Source organism: Chlorocebus sabaeus, chromosome 20 (genome assembly GCF_047675955.1).
Source record: "Chlorocebus sabaeus isolate Y175 chromosome 20, mChlSab1.0.hap1, whole genome shotgun sequence".
Classification (NCBI taxonomy): domain Eukaryota; kingdom Metazoa; phylum Chordata; class Mammalia; order Primates; family Cercopithecidae; genus Chlorocebus; species Chlorocebus sabaeus.
This window is the reverse complement of record NC_132923.1, coordinates 128,193,033-128,217,357: the sequence shown is the minus strand read 5'-3', so window position 1 is coordinate 128,217,357 and position 24,325 is coordinate 128,193,033. Positions and strand designations below refer to the sequence as shown.

The window sequence follows — 24,325 nt, the reverse complement described above, 5'->3', positions numbered from 1 at the left end:
CTGCAAAGGGGAAGCCTTGCTCTTCTTACTCTTCTTAGTAATCTGAAGGCAAATATGTGGGCTGGAGGTGGAGGAGGAGATGTAGCGTGGAAGAACAAAGAGAATGGAGGCCACATACAATGGAGTAACAGCAGCTTTGACTGTAGCTCAAGAACCAAGCGAGAATCCACATCTCCTGATTCACAGTTCAGTATTTTCGGCCACTATACTCAAATATTTTTATAAATTATTTTTAAATCAGGCAAAATATTTAAATTCATCCATTAAATTTAAATTTCTAGATGCCCTAGTGGCATTCAGAACACAAATTTTGGGGAAAATATTCTAATTTTTTTAAATAGAAAAGCTAGGAACAGATGATGCTTTAAAAAATAGAACACAGAGCTCTTAATTTAGAATGATCAAAATAAGTTGATTAGATAACAAACTATCACCTTCTACTAGGATTATGAATCAACCCCTAGCGGCAGACAAAGTTCACAACTTCCTCCCCTAAGAGACTTACAGTGAAGTCAAGTTCCTAGCACGACTCTACTACAAGGTTGCACAAGTAGGAATGAGTGATGGGAACTTCTCCTGCAGACTGCCTGGCATTCTTTGTGGGGGCAAGCGGATGGTGTCTGCTGGCACTACTCAGTCTCCCCTCTTTCTTACTCCACTTCTGTACAGGTTTGATCAGGACTTGAGAGAGAACACACGACTGTTTCTTCCACAAAAATATAGGACTACTGATAAACAAATTTCCTAGAACACTGTATCATTTATAAAAGTTAAAGCTGACCAAAATTCATACTATCCTAAATTCTCAGATTATAATCCATATTTTACTTCATACTAGAAAGACGATATCCTCTGTTACGCCACAGCTCTACTTCCTTTCCACACCCTCAACTCGGGGACCAAAAGAAGAGCACAAAAATGTGTCTGATGCACTCACGGTGGCAAAGATTTACCCTTCAAAGATTATAAAAAATCTCCTGTTCTAGTGACACAACATTTCTCCAATTTCTCTTTTTTGTTGACATTAAAGTTACATAAGGACATTTCTCTAATTTCAAAACTACAAATTCAGTCACTTTCATAGGCCAAAGCCCTACGATACACCAGGGCTGGTTAGAAAGAAGTGTAATAGTAATATATTTAAAATCTTTAAATGTCCAGACATACTAACTCAGCAATTCCATTCCTTAGTAGTGTATTGATATTCATCACTGCTGTTCAGAATGGAGAATATTTGGAAAACATCAAGTCCAACAATACAGAACTAGTTAAACTGAGGCATATAGCCATTAGTGTGTGAGCATCTCATATTTTTTTGTGCCATGGATGAATTTAGCATTCTATATACCTGTTCTCAAATAAATATTTTTAATGTACAAAAGCAACATATATTGAAATATTTATCATACTATAAAAAACAACTTGCAATATAATAATATGTGTACTTCTTTGTTGATTCATTAAATAACAGAATTTACTAGAGGTCATTCCCTCAATAACCGCCATACTTTAAAAGTGATGAGGAATATAAACATTGAGATTTTTTTTTCCATGTGATGTGACAGAATATCTAAAATTTATACTGATGTCATAGGCACTGCCAGTATTGCCGTGTTTATCATCTAGCTTCACAAATGAAGTGAATGCTGAACGTCATTTGAAATGTGATGAATTGGTAAAAATAAAGATGCAATTTTTTCCTCACCCAAGTTCACAACCCCTTAAATTCTCCTTGGTAGGCCATATACCCCAGGTTATGGATCTCAGCATGAAGATCATACAAAGCAGCCATGACAGTTCAGATTTACAATTCCTGGCATGGAAATAAATTCAGGACATGTTAAGAACCACATTACAAAACTGCAAATAGCTGAACTCCATATATGTTCACTAAGGAAACTGACCATACGACAAATGTTAACAGTGGTTAAGCAGTCTCCATTTTAACTTTTGTTTGTCCACATTTTTCAATTTTATTCCTTGAAAATGTATTATTTGTTCATCAAAAAGGGAAAATGCAGGAGGAAACTTATTGAAGAAAAATTTTTAAAGTCTATAGCCAAATATTACAAATGTACTCAAAGGGCAAAAGAAGCAGCAGTAAGTAAATGCAGGGGAGAGAACATAAAAATGGACCATCCCTAATCATTACAGAAGCTAAGTTAGAGAAACAACACTGAAAAGGGTGTTGGAAATCCGTTATGTTCACGTATCAGATGCCACAGCACTTAGAATCCTGACAACTGGGAGATAATAGAAGTAAAACATATGACAAAACTGATGGTCTCTACAACAGCCAGCCTCCACCAATCCTGACCTAAATGCCAACTGCAATCTTTAAAAAGCTTGCAGTCCATGATGCCAAATACCTATTTTGGGGATAGCTGCTGCAGACTTCAAAATCATTCTGGTTTATAACCCTGAAAGATAGCTCCGAGTTTTTCTTCATCCAAATATCTTCCAGCCAGTCCAGAGAACAAACTGGAAATCAGGTCTCCATTGTCTAGTTAGAAACTGAGTTACAGAACTCCTTGCAAGGAAGAAATAGCATTTCCCCAAGTCTGAGTGCTAACAGAGTAATTATCAAATGCAAACTTCAAAACCTTACGTGAATTTCTGTGCTGTGAAATGGTGGTAATTAAGCCACTACTTTTCAGCTAAACTGTTCTGAGGATGTAAAAATACAACATACTAGGTGAGACCTTTTCGTGACATTTCCTTTCCCTCTACTAAAAAGGGAAATTATAATTCTACACAGTATTACTAACACTGCCACAATCAATTTGGTAACTGCACAGTAGCTATGTTTTATAATACCCGCACAACGGGATGGCCAGGACAAGTAAAGTCTAAAAACTAAATACTACCTAATAATAATGACAGCCTCCCTTAGAGCCAAGTTATATAGAGCTTTACAAATAGAGCCCAAATTAAAACGTTAATGTAAAAATTAAGAATAAAAAGCACAGCTAGGTGTGGTGATATGCACCTGTGATCCCAGCTACTTGAGAGGCTAAAGTGGGGAGGACTGCTGGAGCCTGGGAGGCAGAGGGTGCAGTGAGCCGAGATTGGGCCACTGCACTCCAACCTGGGTGACAGAGTAAGACCCTGTCTCAAAAAAAAAAATAAATAAATAAATAAATAAAATAAAAAACAATATATTGAAATTATGTTAAAAATCTGTATCATAAACTCACTCCACGTTTCCTTTCTAAAAGAGAGGTATAACTATAATCAAAGCTCCCCTCCCATCATTTTTTTTAAACTATATGAATCTCTATTGATCAGTCTACAGGGAGACACTAACACTCCATCTGTCAAGTATCAACATCTGTCCAACATACAAAGAGAGCCAGAACAATGCCTGCAGCCCTCAAAGGGATATAAAACTGTATCTTTGTCTTTTAAAGTTTGGTTTATATATTTTACACATTACACTATCACACTGTACATAATTAAAAAGGCATTCCTTGCAAAGATAACTGAATAGGGAAATCTAGAGACATAAGTCAGAAAACACATTTAGGGGTTAAATGAGTGAACAATGGTGGAGTATCTTTCGTACATAACATATACCATGCTGCCTAATTAGAGTACATTTTTAATGGTGAAATAATGAAAAAGATTTAAAGGTACTAGATATTTAATGCATATATAATGACAAATAGTCATTATGTATGAATTCAATAGACTTGGTAAAGCGACTAGAAATTTATCCATTTCCAGGTATTTAGGCATCCACTTAAAAGAATGAAGTGACTAACTTACCTTCTCCCATCTATCTCTGGTACTTACAATATGCATTATAAAACTCAGACTAATACTAAGGAAGGAGTAAAACACATTCATCCTCACTCTTTCTAGTATTTAGGGTACTCACACAGCTCCAAAGCAAAACTCATGCACACAGCCATCTATCCTGCAGTATTTAAAACTTTTTAAAGCAACAAATCACTCCTGTCCACATACATTTTAAAGTAATTTAACAAACAAAATACACTGCTCCATCTTGAAATTCATAGACAATATTTTTAATTTTGGAAAGTCCGGTTTTCTCAGCTGGTGAAGCTGTCAGAATAAATAGAAGGCAATATCTGGAAAGATGACAAACACATGGGTCAATGTCAAATACAAGCCAATCTCTGTCAAGAAAAGAGCCAAATTCCTGCATTTCCATTTAAATTACGTTATCCAACTCAAATACCATCACGCCACTTCAAATGAAAATTGTTTCCCTTTAAAGAGCTTTTTACAAAACTGATAGAGTATAACAGATTAAACAACTCTTTCAGCAATTTTCTTAGCTACTAAAAAGTAAGGCATCAAAGTATAATTATAATAAGGGGAACATTTAACAATTAATTGAGCCAGCTAAAGCTAAATCTCCAGAGCTTAGGAGTTAAAATGCTTGCTCACTAAGCAAAAGGGCAGAGGATTTTAATATAACTGCAGGAAATCTCAGTCCAATTAGATTTTAGGTAAATATAAATCTTGTTGCACTGTGATTGGAACTGTGTCACAGTCCACCAGACTGATTTTAGTATCTGGCTTGGAGAGTCAAATCAAAGAACTCCTTGCCCCACTGTCGTCTCTCCACACGCTACTGAATTAATCAAGTACCTCCAGGTTCTGTGCTGAACAAAGAAGGTCTTCTGAAGGCTGTCAGCTTGCTTTTACAACCAACCAATAAGACTCCCAGAGTATATCACACAACTGTGAGGCAGTAACATCTCTGAAAATATTCATGATTTACCCTAGTTTATAATGGCAACACCTTAACTAATTCACTATCTTTCCTCATTCAGAATTAGATCACGTGAGGCCAGGGGCCATGCTTTTGGAGTTTTGATAATGGAGACTTAGCAACTATCTTTCAAACCAAGGAGGATTAAAAATTAAGTAATCAAATTAACTAGGGTGGCAGCTCACTTCCTTAACTTAATATGCATCTTTTATCCCTGTGAAGATTTAGAAAAGTGCAGAAGGATTTAACAGAATCAAAAGTATCATATTAACATTTTGGGGGTCAAAAAAAATCAGAAATATATTTTATACTTTTTAATCATTTTATAAGTTGAAAGAATTCGGTCTGTTGCAAACTGGCCTTGTAATCCCAATGTAAAACAGTAACATTTAACAAAGATTTTAATATAAGATTGGCCCTTTCTGAGCCCCGCACCTATGTGCTTGTATATATACTTATTTAATCCCCAACACAATTCTGGAGGTAGGCACTCTTATCCCCATTCTACTGATGAAAAGACAACAGCGCAGAGGCTGTCCTCCACTCTCCGTTAACCCACCAGCAGTGGGGCACTGGATTATGCTGTCCTTTCTCCCTCTGTGGAACTGATTCCGATTTGTGGTCAAGATGAAACCTAAGGAAGTTTACGCACAACACTGAAACATCTAAGAGAATTTTTTAGGGTTGTTTCATTTATAAGTCTAATTAACTTATAAGAAGAGTTAAGTACCTGAGGTTTGTGTTAACAGACTTTTTAAAAATAGAAAACAAATATTAAATTAGTAAAGGCAAGCTTAAAGATATTAATGAGTTTATAAACAAGATTAATTTGTAATTCAAAATCCCTTAAAAGTGATTAAAATGTATAACTTATAAATGAGATTTATAAGCTGAATTTTTTAAAAAGTAGAACAGTGTCCTTCAATTTGCAACTTTAACAAATTGAGTATCAATTTTTTTAAACCAAGGTAAACTTTCTGGACAGTCATTTCTGCATATAAATATCAATCTTAAGGACTCTTCCCGGCCAGGCGCGGCGGCTCAAGCCTGTAATCCCAGGACTTTGGGAGGCCGAGACAGGTGGATCACGAGGTCAGGAGATGGAGACCATCCTGGCTAACACGGTGAAACCCCGTCTCTACTAAAAAATACAAAACACTAGCCGGGCGAGGTGGCGGGCGCCTGTAGTCCCAGCTACTCGGGAGGCTGAGGCAGGAGAATGGCATAAACCTGGGAGGCGGAGCTTGCAGTGAGCCAAGATCTGGCCACTGCACTCCAGCCTGGGTGACAGAGCAAGACTCCGTCTCAAAAAAGGAAAAAAAAAAAAAGGACTCTTCCCAAAAAGTCCTCCCATCAACTGCTCTGTGCACCTGTCTCCTACTCAACTGCTAAAGGAAGCACAGCTGAGACAATGCTACCCAAGAGAGGCACCCAGGGCTAAGCACTCAAATCTAGCAGCTAACTCTGCCTATGATAATAGGTATCTAGGGAATGACTAAGTGCCTAGAATGTGCTAGACACTTTTCTAAGTACCTGGGATACATCGGGGAGAAGATCCCTGTCCTTCCGGAACCAACCAGCAGGGAAAAAGACACACAACAGAAATGGAAATGGAAGACGTCATGGGTGTGAGTGATTGTGAAAGGTGGGGGGATCCAAGAATTTAAAATCCTAGTGCGCTAAAACAACTGGCCCCAGGAAGGTGGAAAGTTAAGAGGTAGAAGAGTGGGTAGATCATCACCAGGCTGCATTCCTGAATCTGATCATTAATTGCTCATAAAAATACCTTCAAAGATTGACCTTTCAACATGTTTTTGCTCATTACTAAGCATGATTTTTAAACAGTCACCTAAAGAACATTTCTGCTTCCTTTGGAACACAGTTTTTGAACACACTTTTGTTCAGTGCTTCTTATGTAGATATTTCTGCTATAACACAATGTATGTTACTGGGAAGACCACATATTCAGCAAAAATGTTCACTAAAAATAAAAGGACTTATATAAAATACAGGGTAAAAAGCAGACTACTCAAACCCCATGCAACTCTGAAATCAGATGGCTATTTTGTTAAAAATCAATACTTAAGAAATAAGAAACTCAGGCAGGTACCCAAGAGCGGCTGCATGCTGCCATAGGTGATATTGAAAATACATGAAAACAACAGATGCTGGCTTGAAGGCACCAAAACAATGCAGTAATCTGGGGGTTTTTGTGAAGGTGAGCACAGCAGGTAGGGCAACCTGCCAGAGAGCATCATGTTAGCGTGTGCCTCTCTGGGGAGAGAACCCCAGCGGACAGGTGCTCATTTTTCATTTCATTTTCAATAGAAATGAGAAAGCCCTGCTGGTGCAACAGCCAAACTGAAAGTTTAAATTCTCACCTATTTTTTTCCTTTCCTGCTAAAATACAATCCCGCATTATACCATTAAAGTATATGTTATAATTCTATTCCCTCTGGTCACACTCCTCTTGCCTAGCAAAAGTTGCACATGAACCAGCATAAACTGCACATTTTATTGACATCACTCTCCTATTTACTTACCTATCACACACAAAGCAAAACAAACTATTGCTAAATAGCCATATGCAATAACGAGGTCTCATGGCCAGCCCACATTTATTTCCCCCACCAAACTAATTCCCAGTCTCATTGTGGGGAATAACTTTAACCCCACCATGTGCAGGCTTGGGAAAGCAATCAATCCAGGTTTCTGTCTTTTTTTATACAAGACATGTACATGCAATTCAAGGTATACTATATTTACTCTTCTGGCACTGTGAATCTTGAGCTGAGTGACAGCAAGGGCAGGAAGATGGTGAAGGGCCTCTATTCCAGTTACAGCATCTGGCTGGAACAGTCAGTAGTTCTCACCAACCAAGTATCTGAACACTCTCATTTCAAGTAGGTCTCGGAGACTTTTTTCCAGCTTCCCAACCATTATGCAGGAAGCCTGTAATTATGTGAGTTACTCTAACAACAAATTGCCTTTTGTGTTATGTGATCAATGTATACCACCTTGCATTCAAAAAACTTTTCATGCATACAACATGCTTGCTTTTTATTAGATCATAGAAACTGTGTATTTCTTTCAGTTACTAAGGGTTCAAAATCCGGTAATCACCATTAGCCTACGTATTCTTGAACAATTTACCTCTCACCTTCTCAGCTTACTTCCAATAGTTTCCTTACGGACGATGTTGCCTAGGCTAGCCTCAAACTCCTGGGCTCAAGTGATCCTGCCACCTCAGTCTCCTGAGTAGGTGGGACTACAGATGCTCGCCACTGTGCCCAACTAGACATATAATTTTTGGAAACAGGAGAGCTACAAATAATTTTAGGAGTAAAAGGAAAAAAGAGAAAAAGAGCAAAGTAATTATATCACTTGCATTTTCGAAGACATCGGTCTATCTCTTCTTTTTCCTTCATCACAGGTGTATTTGTTTTTTGTATTCTCTTCAGGATTTTATGCAAATGTCCATTCATTCTTGGCTTTAACCAATTCTCACAGGCCCATACCATTTTATAAACCAGTTGTGTGACCTTGGCCTCCATGTCTTTGTTTCCTCATCTGTATAGCGGGGAAACAATGTCTAGGTTGCATAGGAATTTTCTAAGGACCAGAAACTACATGCTCAAAGCAAACCCAGTAGATATAAGGTGCTTTAAAACTGGTTGTCATCCATGTTGTAGCTCCCTTACTATTTACAGCCAAGTTTACAGTGCCCTTTGAAATCAGGCACTTTAGAAGATCCAAATTATTCCCAAACATTTGGCCAGAACGTAATTCTGCAGCCACCTCTGTTCTTCTTGGACTGCATGCACTGTATTTAACATCAAAATCTCAAGCCATAAAGTCACATATTTTTTCTCTTCAATTTTTGATCTGCCTAATTTCTAGTCTGCCACAAGTAAGTGACAAGCATGCTGGGTACTAACCCTCTCAGACTCAAGGCAATGGACTCATTTTCTAGCTGTGTATTAGCTTGGAAAAGACTGGGAAGCACTAATGAGTGATCAGTGACTCTCGAACCTAAACATGTGTTTAAATCACCTGGGCATCTTATTATATAAAACATGGATTCTGATTCAGCAGATTGGGGGCGGAATCTGAGATTCTGCATTTCTAACCAACTCCCGTGGGATGCCAATCTGTGGCCAATGTTTGGAGCAGAGAACAACTACAGTATAGGTTTCATGATACTTAATGATCCTTTCCCTATAAAATCAAAAAAGGTATGATTAATTTGTCTAAAATATCACTTCTCATTTCTCTAATTAGAATAACTTTAGTATTTTCTCTTTCCTCTATCCCCACGAAGTAGTTTTTATGTGCTAAAGAACTGTCTTTCACATACATGGAATTTGAATAACTTCCTAATATACACGAAAAGGTAATCACCTAAAAGATGAAATAAAATTTCTACAGAAACAGAAGTAATTAAAAGTTAATGTAATCCACAACTAAAAGTTCAACTATAATGTGACTGAAAATAAGAACTACATTTTCCCTACTGTTCCAAAGACATACAACTAAGAGAACTGAAGATGTCACTCAAATGTGAATCACTTAAACCTGAGTCTACCTAACAACAAAGTTCTTCCTGCCTGTTACAGGATGAGTTTGTCCTTCCCAAAATTCATATGTTGAAGTCTTTACTCCCAATAGCTCAGAGTGTGACCTTATTAAAGAACAGGTAAGGCCAGACACAGTGGCTCATGACCGTAATCTCAACATTTTGAGATGCTGAGGCAAGATGATGGCTTGAGGCCAGGAGTTCAAGACCAGCCCAGACAACAAAACAAGATCCCTTCTGTAAAAAAAATTTAGAAACTAGCTGAGTACAGTGGCGTACACCTGTAGTTCCAGCTACTTGAGAGGCTGAGGCAGGAGGATCACTTGAGCCCGGGAGTTCAAAGCTACAGTAAGCCGTGTTCATGTCACTGCACTGCAGCCTGGACAACAGAGTGAGACCCTTTCCCTGCCACTCAAAAACAAACAAACAAACAAAAAAAAAAAAACCACAGGGTCATCATTGCCAATGCAACTAAAATAAGGACATATGAAGATATAATTACACTGTAGGTATGATTCGCTAAGATGAAGTAAGGTGAGCCCTAATCCAATATAACTGGCATCCTTATAAAAAGGAAAAATGTAGATAGACACAGAGATATGTACACAAAGAGAATGCTACAAAAGATCACCACTACGCTGCCACAAAGTAGCAAACTGCTGTAAGCAAGGACAGAGGCTTGAAACAGAACCTTCCCTGGTGCCTTCAGAGGTAACATGAGGCCGGGTGCAGTGGCTCATGCCTGAAATTCCAGCAATTTGGGAGGCCAAGGTGGGCGGACAGCACGAGCCAAGGAGTTCAAGGGTTGCCTGGGCAACATGGCAAATCTTGTCTCTACAAAAAATACAATTAGCCAGGCATGGTGATGCATGCCTATAGTCCCTGCTACTCAGGAGGCTGAGGCAGGAGACTGAGGCTGCAGTGAGCAATGATCGTGCCATAACACACCAGCCTGGGCAACCCTGTCTTAAAAAGAAAAGAAAAAGAGGTAACACGATCCTGCCAACACCTTGCTCTTGGATGTGTGGCCTCCAGAACTGTGAGACAACCTACCTCTGCTGTTTCAGCCACTCCATTTGTTATACCGTGCCACAGCATCCCTAACAAACTAACACACAGCCTCATTGTATTTCCTCCCAAATAAGACTAACGTTGATTAAATAACAACATTAAAGATGATTGCGCAGATAGGCAATAAGGTCACAGAGGGTCTGGAGTGCCAGGTTCTGGGAACGAACCTGCTGGTGAACAGGGAATACACTGAAAAGCTTTAAGCAGATTAATAATAGGTCTAATAAGTGCAAATGATTTTGTCACAGGTCTGTCCTAAGCTCTGCCTAAAGATGCCTTTATGCTGTTACACAAAAATATTCTTGCCATTATCAATAAAACTTCTACCCCACCACAAAACACGAATGTCTCAAGAAGACACCTTCATTTGCATGTCACATCTATTAATACCTAAACTTCTTCTAAATATTAAGAGATGTAGATAAAAAGTCACAGATCAAATGAGCTTATACATATATATATAATATATATATAATATAATATATATTATATTATAATATTATAATATTATATTTTATATATATATATATCCTAGAACACCAAATGTCAGATCTTGGTTTTATTTTGGGAAGGCAATATTTGTCTGAGTAATAAATTGCCTTAAAGCAGCCTTCCATGATTCAGGGAACTAAGGATGTGACACCACTTTCAGCCACCACAGACCAACCCCTCAGTGAAGAAGCAGTAGCTAAATGTTAGGACCACTTGTTAAAATGCTGGGGACTCCCTCCCCACTTTAAACAGTAAGTTGATTCAATGGAAATTTTCCATTTAGAAAACAGTTTAATGTTATCTTTACTTTTTCTTTTAAGGCAAACTTTTTACTGAAGTATAATACATATAGAGAGAAGTGCAAAATGCAATAAATTTTCAAAGAACAAATAAGTGTAACCAGTACCATAAAACATAACATGACCAGAACTTGGGGGTCCCCTTAATGTTCTGTACCCAGTACCCATAGGGCAATCTCTCTCCTGACTTCAAACACCAAAGATTAGTTGTGGCTGTTTTAAAATTTTCTATAAAAGGAATTATACCGTATTATGCTCTTCTGTGTCCACTCAACATTATGTTTGAAATCATTTATTCGTTTTTGCGATGAGGTCTCACTCTGTAACCCAGGCTGGAGTGCAGTGGTGCAATCACTGCTCACTGCAGCCTCGACCTTCAGTGCTTAAGGGATCCTCCCACTGCAGCCTCCCAAGTAGCTGGGACTACAGGAGTACACCACCAAGCCTGGCTAATTTTTGTATTTTGAGTAGAGACGAGGTTTCGCCATGTTGCCCAAGCTGGTCTCCAACTCCTGGGCTCAATCCACCTACCTACCTCCACCTCCCAAAGTTCTAGGATTACAGATGTGAGCCACTGCACCTGACCTATAATCATTTACTTTAAATAGATTTTAGAAATATGTATATTCCATTTTTATTCAAACTAGATCCTCAGGTTTCATTTTGCCTAGTCTGAATTTTTTCCAGCTTAAATTCCATTTGCATCAAAAGAAAATAACACTTAAGTGATCAAAGTAAACAATTCTTGTTTCCAGGACATTTTTCCTCAAAATTGGCAAATAAAAGGGTCAAATATTTTGTAACACCTAAGATTTCACAAACCACAAACTTATCTATATAAATACATATTTTGCACTTTGTTCATGAAAGTAGAAGGAACACATATTCTAGGACTATATCTAGGGTAAATTGGACAATCAAAATTATCAGTTAATATGACAAAATATTAAAAAATGGAGAACCAGCTTAATACATACTTTTGAAAAAAAAAAACATTCCATTATCCAAATAGCAAGCAACACCAATATGCCAAAATTAAAAAAATCTCACAATAATATGAATTTAATTTTTTAACCAGTTCTACCTGCACCAGAAATAAAGGAATCAAATTTCCTAGAACCTAACAGAAAACAGTAGAAAGAAATTAACATGCCACCTACAGCAAACTCCAGAAATCAATATCCTATGCTAAAGAAGCCCAGAAGGGAAATCTGGCTGCACACAGCTGTGTAATAAATCAATTTGTTACCGTGACAGCCATCTCAAAACAGGAGTAATGGTTGACAGACAACAAAGAAGTTAGATCTGACTCAAAGACAATATACAATAGAGCCCTACAAGGTTTTTGTTTTGGTTTTATTTTTAACAGGCCTGTTAAATCATTCATTGGGAAGTCATACAAAACAGACTTCCAGAAGCCTTACTCTAATTTTAACATCATCAATGAGTCAATACATTTTTTTTATGTTTCTAGACATTTCTTTATTCAACGAATATTACGGAATACAGGCTGGGCACGGTGGCTCTCGCCTGTAATCCCGGCAATTTGGGAGACCGAGGTGGGCAGATCACTTGAGGTCAGGAGTTCAAGACCACCCTGGCCAACATGGTGAAACCCCAACTCTACTAAAAACACAAAAATTACCTGGGCCTAGTGCCACACGTCTGTAATCCCAGCTACTTGGGAAGATGAGGCAGGAGAATCACTTGAACCTAGGAGGCAGAAGTTGCAGTGAGCTGAGATGGCACCACTGCACACCAGCCTGGGTGACAGAGCAAGACTCCATCTCAAAAAAAAAAAGAAAAAAAAATGTATATATATTATGGAATATACACTATGTGTACACTATTGTCAGTAGATGGCAGGAATTCAATGATGAGTGGGAAAAAATAAGAACTGCTATTTTTTTGGAGGAGGAAGACTTATTAATCCTAACAAATAAAAAATTATTGTTGTAAGTGCTAGAAGACAAGACACAAAAAAGGCTATAATAGTATTTATTAAGGAAATTTGTTTGACTAACCTGGGAGAGGAAAGGCAATGACACTGGGGTGGGAGAGCTGAAGAAAAGACAAGAATTAAGTGCGTTACCGAGAGGAGAAGGGCAAGTGCAAAGGCCCTGAGGCAGGAGGGAACATGGGCAGAGTCAGTAACAAAATCCATTATGCTGAGCTCCTAAGGACAAAATTAAGGTAATCAAAGAGTTTAGAAGCAAAAGTGAAAAAGACCTGGTTGTGACAATGCATGAGATTAAACCTTGGTGATAGATTCTAAATAATACTCAATTTCTCCATAAGATCTCAGGCTTCTAAACACTAAACAATTTAAATATAGCTTGGGACAAAAAAGCATGATTATATGAAAGCCTACTTTTATCCTCAAAGTATCCCTGCTACGTTCATTCTTAGTGACATTTCAAGAAGTCCCTATAGTTTATACTTACTCTGAGTAGTAAAACCAATTCAGAGATGTAGAAAGCAAAAAATAATATATTTGAAAAATCTTAATCTGTGCTTTATATCCCATAGAAACAAGTGAGTATTAAAGATCTATTCAGTTGGAAGCAGTGGTTCAAGCTTGTAATCCCAGCACTTTGGGAGGCCACGGTGGGTGGATCACCTGAGGTCAGGAGTTCGAGACAAGCCCGGCCAACGTGGTAAAATCCTGTCTCTACTAAAAATACAAAAATTAGGCCAGGAGCGGTAGCTCACACCTGTAATCCCAGCACTTTGGGACACTGGGGTGGACGGATCACAAGGTCAAGAGATCGAGACCATCCTAGCCAACATGGTGAAACCCTGTCTCTACTACAAACACAAAAATTAGCTAGGTGTGGTAGCACGCACCTGTAGTCCCAGCTACTTAGGAGGCTGAGGCAAGAGAATCCCTTGAACCTGGGAGGCGGAGGTTGCAGTGAGTCAACATCACGCCACTGACCTCCAGCCTGGCGACAGAGTGAGACTCCATCTCTAAATAAATAAATAAATAAATATTAGCTGGGTGTGGTGCCATGTGCCTGTAATACCAGCTACTCAGGAGGCTGAGGCAGGAGAATTGCTTGAACCCAGGAGGCGGAGGTTGCAGTGAGTTGAGATCTCACAACTGCATTCAAGCCTGGGCAACAGAGTAAGACTACGTCTCCAAAAAAAAAAAAAATCTACCATTTAAAAACTAGTAATTAGGCCAGATGCAGTGGCTCATACCTGTAACCCCAAGACTTTGGGAGACAGAGGCAGGAGGATTACTTGAGGCCAGGAGTTCAACACCAGCCTGAGTAACATAGCAAGACACCATCTCTACAAAAAAAATTTTTTAATAGGCCAGGTGTGTGCATACCTGTATTCCTAGCTACTCAGGAGGCTGAGGCAGGAGAATCAATTGAGCCCAGGAGTTCAAGGATGTGGTGAACTATGATCACACCACTTACCTCCAGTCTGGGCGACAGTGAGACTCTGTCTCTTTTTTTGTTTTTTTTTAAGCTAGTAATCCACTGAAGATATCCTTTACAACATTCTCCACAGATCCTAAGCTTTTAAGATACAACTAAGCACACAGGATCTCTGCAAGTGGGCGAGGATAATGGTTTTTCATCACTAACAAAGGATGTTATTGTAGTAGTTTATACCAAGAAAGGAAAAGACCAGGTGGAGTGGCTTTATGCCTATAATACCAGCACTCTGGGAGGCCAAGGCAGGAGGATCACTTGAGCCTGGGAGGTCGAGGCTGCAGTGAGCCGTGATCATACCACTGACAACCTGGATGACAGAGCAACACCCTGTTGTCCAAAAAAAAAAAAAAAAAAAAAAAAAAAAATCAGGAAACAAAACAAAGACAAGAGAAAACTCAACCCCCATCTGGGAATCTAATCACAGTACTCTACTTTTTTTTTTTTTTTTTTTTTCAAGAGACAAGAGTCTTGCTCTGTCACCCAGGCTGTAATATAATGGCATGTAATTCACTGCAGCCTTAAACCCCTGGCCTCAAGTGATCCTCCCACCTCAGACTCTCAAAGTGCTGGGATTACAGGTGTGAGCCACCTTGCCTGGCCCAGCACCCTACTTCTGATTCTTCAGTTTAAGAAACCCTAAAGAACAGACAATATTTAACAAATACCCATTTAGAGAAAAAGCTGTTTGGAGAAGGCAGCCAACTCAGTTAGCTTCAAATCCATTACCAAAAAGAAAAGAAACCACTGAGAAGGTCAAAGACAGTCTCCTTACCAAATAGTCAAACATCCACTGGACCCGGCAGGATGCAAAGGCACAGCCCCCACTCAAGCAAAAGGGTGCCTCAGGTGAAGTTGTTTTGCTCTGGGTGCCATGGAAATCTTCCAAACCATGTGTGGCCTTTATAGATCCTTCATAACACACTCAGCTTTCAGAGAGAACATACCTTTTTCACATTTCACAGAGGTTTTCAGATTCACTGAAACACTATCAGCCTCCATAAATACACAGTTCTTGCTCAAGCACTTTAAGAACCATTCTGTAAATAAGTCCTTAGCAATCTCCCTACACATATTCTTCCAGACTCAGGAAGGGAGGTGTATTAGTCCGTTCTCACGCTGCTATAAAGAACTGCCTCAGACTGGGTTATTTATAAAGGACAGAGGTTTAATTGACTCACAGTTCCACAGGGCTGGGGAGGCCTTAGGAAGCTTACAATTATGGTGGAAAGGGAAACAAACACATCCTTCTCACATGACCACAAGAGAGAGAAGTGCTGAGCAAAGGTGGAAAGGCCCCTTATAAAACCATCAGATCCCATGAGAACACACTCACTATCACAACAACATGATGGGTAAACTGCCCCCATGATTCAATTATCTCCACCTGGTCCTGCCCTTGACATGTGGGGATTACAACAATTCAAGGTGACATTTGATGTGGACACAGAGCCAAACCATATCAGGAGGACTTCCTATAATCATAGTTCACCACACCCAGCTAATTTGTAAAAATTTCACTACAGTCATAGAGCACTGCAGCCTTGACCTCCTGTGCTCAAGAGATCCTCCCACTTTAGTCTCACAAGTAGCTGAGACTACAAGTACATGCCACTGTGCCCAGATCCAAGACTGTTTTTGGTTGATTTGTATTTTTAGGAAGATACTCAGCAGAAACATGGTGCCACAGTCCTGAATGGGAAAAATAGCAGGTATTTTTCATGTTAAAGAGGTTTCCTTAACTGTGGGGCTTCTAAGAGTCACTAATTCTGACTCTCTCAGACTATACAGGCAGCATTTTCCACACATATTTGACTACTATTTTTGGTGAAATGTCCCCACTGACACCAGAGTAACGTTCCATATATTGTAAACGTTGAGAAAGGTTATTTAGCATTCAATACTGCACAAAGCAGCCTGCCTTTTGACAATGATCCAAACTTCATTACCACAATTAAATTGTTACCAAGAGAAAGGATAATAAATAAATCTTTTCTTATATTGAAGTTATCATAATGTAATCTATATCTAACAGAGTTAACACATTCTGTTCCTTTCCCATGGTTTAGGTGTGCGTATGCCCTAAACAAGCAATCTGTGGTAACTCTGAGAGATTCTTCAGTCACTAAGAAATTCTTATTGCCTAATAGCTGAGTCTAAATCAAATATAAATACAGCCAGTACTGTAACCCCCACACACATCATTTAATCCTTACAGCAGATTTCTAACTGCTCTAAAACCTCCACTCTGATAAATTTATATCACACAAACACCGTCTCAGTTCATCTTCAACCAAGAAATTGTAGTTGTGAATACAAATTTGTCTGTATTAAGTTCTAACATTGACTTTTTTTTTTTTTTTTTGGTGGGGTGGGGGAGAGGGCGGCTGGAGACAGGGTTTTGCTCTGCTGCACAGGCTGGAGTGCTATGATGTGAACGGGGCTTACTGCAGCCTTGCCCTCCTGAGCTCAAGAGATTCTCCTACCTCAGCCTCCTGAGTAGCTGGGACTACAGGCTCATCACACTCCCAGCTAACATTTTGCTGTTTTGTAGAGATAACAGTCTCACTATGTTGTCCAGGCTGGTCTCCACATTGCTCAAGCAATCCTCCTGTCTCAGCATCTCAAAGTGCTGGGATTACAGTCCTGAGCCACCGCGCTCAGCCCCACTGACATCTTTTGAAATTTAAAAAACTCCTATGTGGGAGAATGAAAATCTGGAACTTGATGTGAAGTTCAGAACAGTAACAGCATTCCTCAGTAAAATGATTGTTCCAGATTATGGACATAACACAGTGAAGTATTTTAATCTCTTTCTCAGAAAAACATAAAAATGGGCAGCTTTAATCTGCTAATTACATCTCATACGAAATTCATGTCACTCTTCAACAGTAAAAGCAACTCAAACAAAACGATTTCACCTAGGTTTTACCAGCTTCTGTAAGAAAAGTATCTTCTTTTTTTTGAGACAGGGTCTTACTATGTCACCCAGGCTAGAATGCAGTGATGCAATCATGGCTCACTATAGCCTTGACCTCCCAGACTCAAGCGATCCTCCTGCCTCAGCCTCCTGAGTAGCTGGGACTACAAGTGTGCGCCACCACGCCCAGCTAATCTGTAAGAATTTTTTTTAGAGATGGGGTCTCACTGTGTTGCCCAGGCTGGTCTTGAAGTCCTGGGCTCAAGCAATCCTTCTGTCTCGGCCTCCCAAAGTGGTGGGATTACACTGTGCCCAGCCTAAAAAAGGTGTTTTAATACACACAATACATCAAATGAAAAGGAAAGGCTTTGCTAGTATTCAACAGGTTTTGACTCACTTGTTTCCCTGATCTCATCTAAAAGTTGAGTCTTTTTTTCAACAACGCTATAAGTCAACAATACACTGGCATGACCATAATACATTTTCTGGAAAACCAAGCAGGTAAGATGACTTCTTCTATAACCGTTGATTAGAGAGCCTGAAGCTCAAATTTTTGGAAAAGGAAGTTAGAAGGAGCAATAAACCTCTGATCTTCAGGCTTTTTTTTTTTTTTTTTTTTTTTTTTTTGGGAGATAAGAGACTCGCTCTGTCGCCCAGGCTGGAGTGCAGTGGTACGATCTTGGCTCACTGCAACCTCTGCCTCCTGAGTTCAAGCAATTCTCCTGTCTCAGCCTCCCAAGTAGCTGGGATTAGAGGTGCATACCACCGAGCCCAGCTAATTTTTGTATTTTTAGTAGAGACAGGGTTTCATCATGTTGGTCAGGCTGGTCTCAAACTCCTGACCTCAGGTCATCCACCCGCCTCAGTCTCCCAACATGCCAGAATTGCAGGCGTGAGCCACCACGCCCAGCCTTCTAAAGGCCATTTTTAAAAAGTACCTCTCTAGAGTCTGGTCGATCCTGTCCCAAGGTAAATTTCCTGTTTCCAAGAATCTTAAGGTTTACTTGGCTCCACCAAGCAGTCAATTCTGCAGGGTCACCACAGTCTAATTTATGATTGAAGATTAAAAAGCAAGGATGAATTCAAAAGACAAAAAAATACTAAGCAGATGGTCAAGTTAGAGAACAAGCAGCATAGGAAAATAAGGAAAGAACTCATGAATGCATAAACCAGGACACAAGACCAAATTAAGGCAGACACAAACAAGAAGTGGGTAAACCTAACTGACCAAAAGTGGGTCACATGTTTACCAAATTAAGTTTCCTACTCTTCTGGATTCCAAGCCTTCCTTAAAGTGTACAAAGCGTATTTATTTCACCATAATGCTAAGATCACTCCCCCACTGCAAACACTGGCAAGACCCAAACGTAGCACTCCTTACCTCCTGGTCTGTAGACAACATCGTCTTCAGTGATGTAGGATGTTATCTCGCCGGTATCTGTCCTTTCATAACGGGACTTTTTTTTCGGTGGTTTCTTCTTGTTCTTCTTCGTGGACTCCTCTGCGGTGGCACTATTGTTGTCATTGTCCTCATCTTCACTGTGATCACTCTCAGCGTAATTCTTGGCTCCTCCTTCCAAGGTACAGCTCCGGCGTGGCCTTGAATTCTCACTCTCTCTTGCTTTGTCTCTTTTCTCTCTCTCTCGGTCCCGGTCTCGATCCCGGTCCTTCTCTTTCTCTTTGTCTTTGTCTTTGTCCGCTGTCATGATTCGCCACGTGCCTTCTTCTGTCCTCTCACGGCTAGGCCTCCGTGAAAGGTAGACAGTAAGCCTGGGCTTCAGTCTTCTGAATTTCTCACTCAATTCCAGGGAAAATCCAACCACTCCAACAACCCCAACGTTTCAAAAATGCTAGGAAAGAAAAAAGAATGGTTTTACTTTAACGTTTTTTCATATTTCTTTCCTAAAATAATGTTTTGTTAAATGAATCTCTTACTTATTCATGCTTTACACCTAAAAACTTCACACAAGCCACAGGAGAAAAATTAAGATAAGTGTCAAAATTTTAAATATGCCGTTTTCGGTCTCAGCAAATGGTTTGTGGTTTTCTACCACGCCAATAATAAAAACCGTCTGAATGCATCAGAGTAAACTATACTTCCTCTACCTTACATGTTTTCTCCTTCTGAAAGAAAAAGCAAAGCGATACCCTGGTAGACAACATAAGGAGCTTCATAACCCATAATATTAATTTAAAGAGAAAAGAATCTGTAGTAAAAATTATTTCCAGGCCAGGCACTGTGGCTCATGCCTGTAATCCCAGCACTTTGGGACGCCAAGCCAGAAGGACTGCTTGAAGTCAGGAATTCAAGACCAACCTTGGCAACAAAGTAAGACCCCATCTCCACCATAAAATAAAATATTTCCACCTGAAAAAAACAGTACTAGTTTGTAGCGCTGTCAAAAATGTCTCAGGATCTCTCATAGGACACTATATTCTAAACATATTTTCTGGCTACTTCTACAAACTCCCAGAACTTCCTTCAAGAATAAAAATAATTTTTAACTCAAATGAAAGTGAGAGCTTCAGAGCAAGATTTTTCCACCTTCAGCTACATTTTACACATCTTATCATCCTACCATTTTCAGTTATGTTCCAAGGAAAATGATCTCTCTAAAGATGTATTACTGGCCCGGCGTGGTGGCTCACACCCGTAATCCCAGCACTTTGGGAGGCCAAGGCAGGGGGATCATGTGAGGTCAGAAGTTCGAGACCAGCCTGGCCAACGTGGTGAAACCCCATCTCCACCAAACACAAAAAAAGTAGCTGGGCATGGTGGCACATGCCTATAGTCCCAGCTACTTGGGAGGCTGACGTAGGAGAATCACTTGAAACTAGGAGGGAGAGGTTGTAGTGAGCCAAGACCACGCCACTGCACTCCAGTCTGAGAGACAGACTCCGTCTCAAAAAAGAAAGAAAGGAGAGGGAGAGGGGGAGAGAGGGGGAGAGAGGGGGAGAGAGAGGGAGAGAGGAGAAGAGAGGAGAAGAGAGAAAGAGAGAGAGAGAGAGAGAGAGAGAGAGAGAGAGAGAGAGAGAGAGAAAATGTATTATCTCTGCCTTAACAAAACATAACAGCTTCCAGAAACAACCTTCCATCTTTAGGGACTATTAAGTGGTTTTTACAGTCTTCCAAATTTCTACTATAAATGGTATTCCTAATAAAGTCCTCCCCAAAAAGAAAACCAAGAAGAAAAATCCGAGATTTTTAAGAGTCTGCAATGGGAAAAGTGAATCCCAAACTCCAACCCAACACAGTTCTTACAGATATTTTATAGCAGGAAAAATTTTTTTCTTTATAAGTCAGTTTTAGAATAAACCTAACAATAAATTTATAAATAATTTATCTTTTGTGTTTTTCTTATGATCTTCCCCAATACCCTATCTCAGTTATTCAACAAATCTTCACTAAATACTATGTGCCAGCCGTTAGAACTAAAACCACAATGGAGGAGAAAACTCATGGTCCTTGTTCTCAACGTTCAAATGCAACAAAAAGAGGCAACTGATAAATCTAAGAAGTTTCTGTTTCTCATGCACCTAGAGCAAGAAAGGAAACAGTTCATATAAACAAACAAAAGATTGGTCCTCTTAACAACAACCATAAACAAATCAGTTTGCAGTTACATGCTTCAGATGCAGAAAACATTCTCTTTGGTCAGCCGGGCGCGGTGGCTCATGCCTGTAATCCCAGCACTCTGAGATGCTGAAGCGGGCGGATCACAAGTTCAGGAGATCGAGACCATCCTGGCTAACACGGTGAAACCCCTTCTCTACTAAAAATACAAAAAATTAGCCGGGCATGGCAGTGGGCACCTGTAGTCCCAGCTACTAGGGAGGCTGAGGCAGGAGAATCGCTTGAACCCAGGCAGCAGAGGTTGCAATGAGCCAAGATTGTACCACTGGACTCCAGTCTGGGCGACAGAGAGAGATTTCATCTCAAAAAAAAAAGAAAAGGAAAAGAAAAAAGAAAATTCTCTTTGGTCATGCTAAAACCGTAACAATTACCACATATTCTCTGCAGAGCTCTTAGGTCAAATCTCATACGGGAAAAGACCTCCTCCTAAGCCTCTCAAAATATCCTTAGACATTCAGCAAAATAGAAAGTATTCACAGTCTTCGGGAGACAGGGGATGAAGGAGCAATCACGCATCAGAAGTTACATTAGAAGAAGGAACGCATGTAGCACAAAACTAGATTACTTCCTTCTATGTAAGAAACATGCTTTCAAATAGGATTTCTATTTTCTAAACATATTTCAAGAAAAGGAAAAATTATTACTGCCTACAACATTTTGCCCAGATGAACCATCTGCTAAATGGATATTCATAAACTCCCAAGTCCTGGTAGGCTACTAGTGCTAGCAACTGAAAATACAGAGATGTACTACTTTCTCGACGAGTCTTAAGTTTAGAGCACGAACGAGCCAATCACGAAAGAAAGAGAACTATCAGGCCGGGGGCGGTGGCTCATGCCTGTCATCCCAGAACTTTGGGAGGCCGAGGCGGGCAGACCACCTGAGGTCAGGAGTTCAAAGCCAGCCTGGCCAACACGGCAAAACTCTGTCTCTACTAAAAATACAAAAATTAACTGGGTGCGGTGGTGGGCGCCTGTAATCCCAGCTACTTGGGAGGCTGAGGCAGGAGAATCGTTTGAATCCAGGAAGTGGAGGTTGCAATGAACCGAGATCGCGCCATCGCATTCCAGCCTGGGAGACAGAGCGAGACTTCGTCTCAAAACAAAAATCAAACAACAAAAAAAACTATCAGCTAACACCGTTAGCTGTTAAAATGTCCCTCTTTGACCCTGAAAACCCATCAATGTCTATTGGGAGTCCAAAAAGAATGAAAAGCTTGGGCGGAAAACCCCTCCACTGCAATTGCAGTTTCGGACAGAAACACTTCTGAAGACTTTAAGAAAAAAAATCATTCTCCCTGGGGTTAACAAGATAACTGCTCCAGAAAACTGTGTAGAAAACATTTTTTCAGTACTCAGAGAGAAAAAACAGTAAGTCCAAATTGTACATTCAACACTACTCACTACAAAATCATACACTGTTTCTATTTACAAAGAAAATAGAGTTGTTTCTGCCAAAAGTGAGCAAGAAAGTTAAAAATTCAAGAAATAAAGATGTCTATAAAATGAAATCCAGTATATGTCTATATTTATAAAATAAATGTTGAGTTATCTGAAAGTTGGATCTATTTACATATTACATTATCTGTATGTTATATTATTAATATATTAAATTATATGAACACCATATCATTTATATATTGATATATTTATATAACCAACTTTCAGATAAGTATGAACAATAAGCAAAAGTCAATCCAATTACCATTTACATTTGGCTCTAAAATACAGCTCAATGGGAATATATTTTTTTCCTCTGCGTTTAACATACAAATCATAATTCTTCTGAGCCTTAGTGTACAGTGATCAACACATACCAATGATGTGACAGCTAAAGAAAGGGACCCAGAGAGGAACCAGATGGCACTGAGAAGGAGAGCTGTCACTTCGATTTGCTAGAAATGATCTACAAAGTAGACGATACAACAACAGCATCTTTATTATAGCAACATGAGGTTTATAGAGCAAGTTCCTCATTTGATTCTTTCAACTCCTGAAGTGAACTGGACAGAAGTTGTCATCCTCACTTTACAGTCTCCAGAACACAGCCAGTGGGCATGAAGTAGGATGCCAGTGCAGCTGTCTCAAAGCTCAACCCTATCTGGCCTGCACAGGAACTCCTGCTGCCTGTGCTGCCAGGGTCTCCAGCTCTTCACAGGCACCAACTTCTCCTACACTCATCCATGCTGATGATTCACATAGACAGATTTAAGAAACACACTCACTCTGCCCTCAAAGCTATTTTTCTCCAGTCAGAAAGCCAAAAACATTGAAAATATCTGTGCCAATCACTACCCAACCCAGTGAAACAGGAAGCACATTATAACATACTTTGAATAAGAAAAGGAGGAAAATCTAATCTAGAACACATTTCAGATTTACAACAAGCTTCAGCTACTCAGTGAACAAATGTCACTGAACGCCTATTATGTGCTACTTATTGCTCCAGGTGTTGGTAAACAGCAGAAAACTCAACACAAAACCCCTGCCCTTATCCTGAGCTTATGTGCTCAGCAGTGGAGAGAGACTATCAACAAAAGGCACCATACCTAATGAGAAGATCTTACGTGGGAAATCTAAGGGGGACCGACAGTGTGGCAGGACTGCAATTTTAAACAAGATGTTCAGGGAAGCCCTCTCTGAGGGGGCTTTGACCCTGACTAGGTGCATTAGAGAGAAAGCCAAGGACACATGAAGGGAGGTGATTCCTGAAGAGGGGAAAGAACTGCCAAGGTCCAGAAGCAGGAACCAGCCAGGCCCACTCAAGACACAGGAGGCCAGAGGGGCAGGAGTAGCACAAGAAGGGGGAGAGAGGTCAGAGATGAGTTCAGAGGTGAAGAGGCAGCGGGAGGAGGACCTGGATCCTGGCAGGCCTTGTGGGCCAGGAAAAGGTCTCTCTCTGGCTTTTACTCAAGTGAAATGAAGTTACTCGAATGGCACTTCAGCAGGGATGTGAGTAGCAAAGAAAGGCATGATCTGACTTCTGTTTACCAGAGATCACTGGCCGCTGAGAACAACCTCAAGGGGCGCAGGGGGGCACAATCACCCAGGGAAGACAAGCAGCAGCTGGGAAGGGCTAGGGTAGTAGCAGCAGAGAAGGGGAAAAGTCTCATGTTTTACATGTTTTATAGATAAGAGTCAAAT

General features: G+C 39.9%; 1 protein-coding gene across 4 annotated transcripts in view; it reads right to left on the bottom strand.

Annotated features, from left to right (window-relative positions):
• The window catches only part of RERE (arginine-glutamic acid dipeptide repeats), a 463,614-nt gene that overhangs the window by 279,863 nt on the left and 159,426 nt on the right, over nucleotides 1–24,325 (bottom strand). For all 4 annotated transcript variants that reach the window (XM_007980666.3, XM_007980665.3, XM_037985385.2 and 1 more), the window contains one exon: nucleotides 18,930–19,398. In XM_007980666.3, coding sequence (XP_007978857.3) covers nucleotides 18,930–19,254 — 325 coding nt within the window. In that variant the 5' untranslated portion in view covers nucleotides 19,255–19,398. The remainder of the gene's footprint in view (nucleotides 1–18,929; nucleotides 19,399–24,325) is intronic.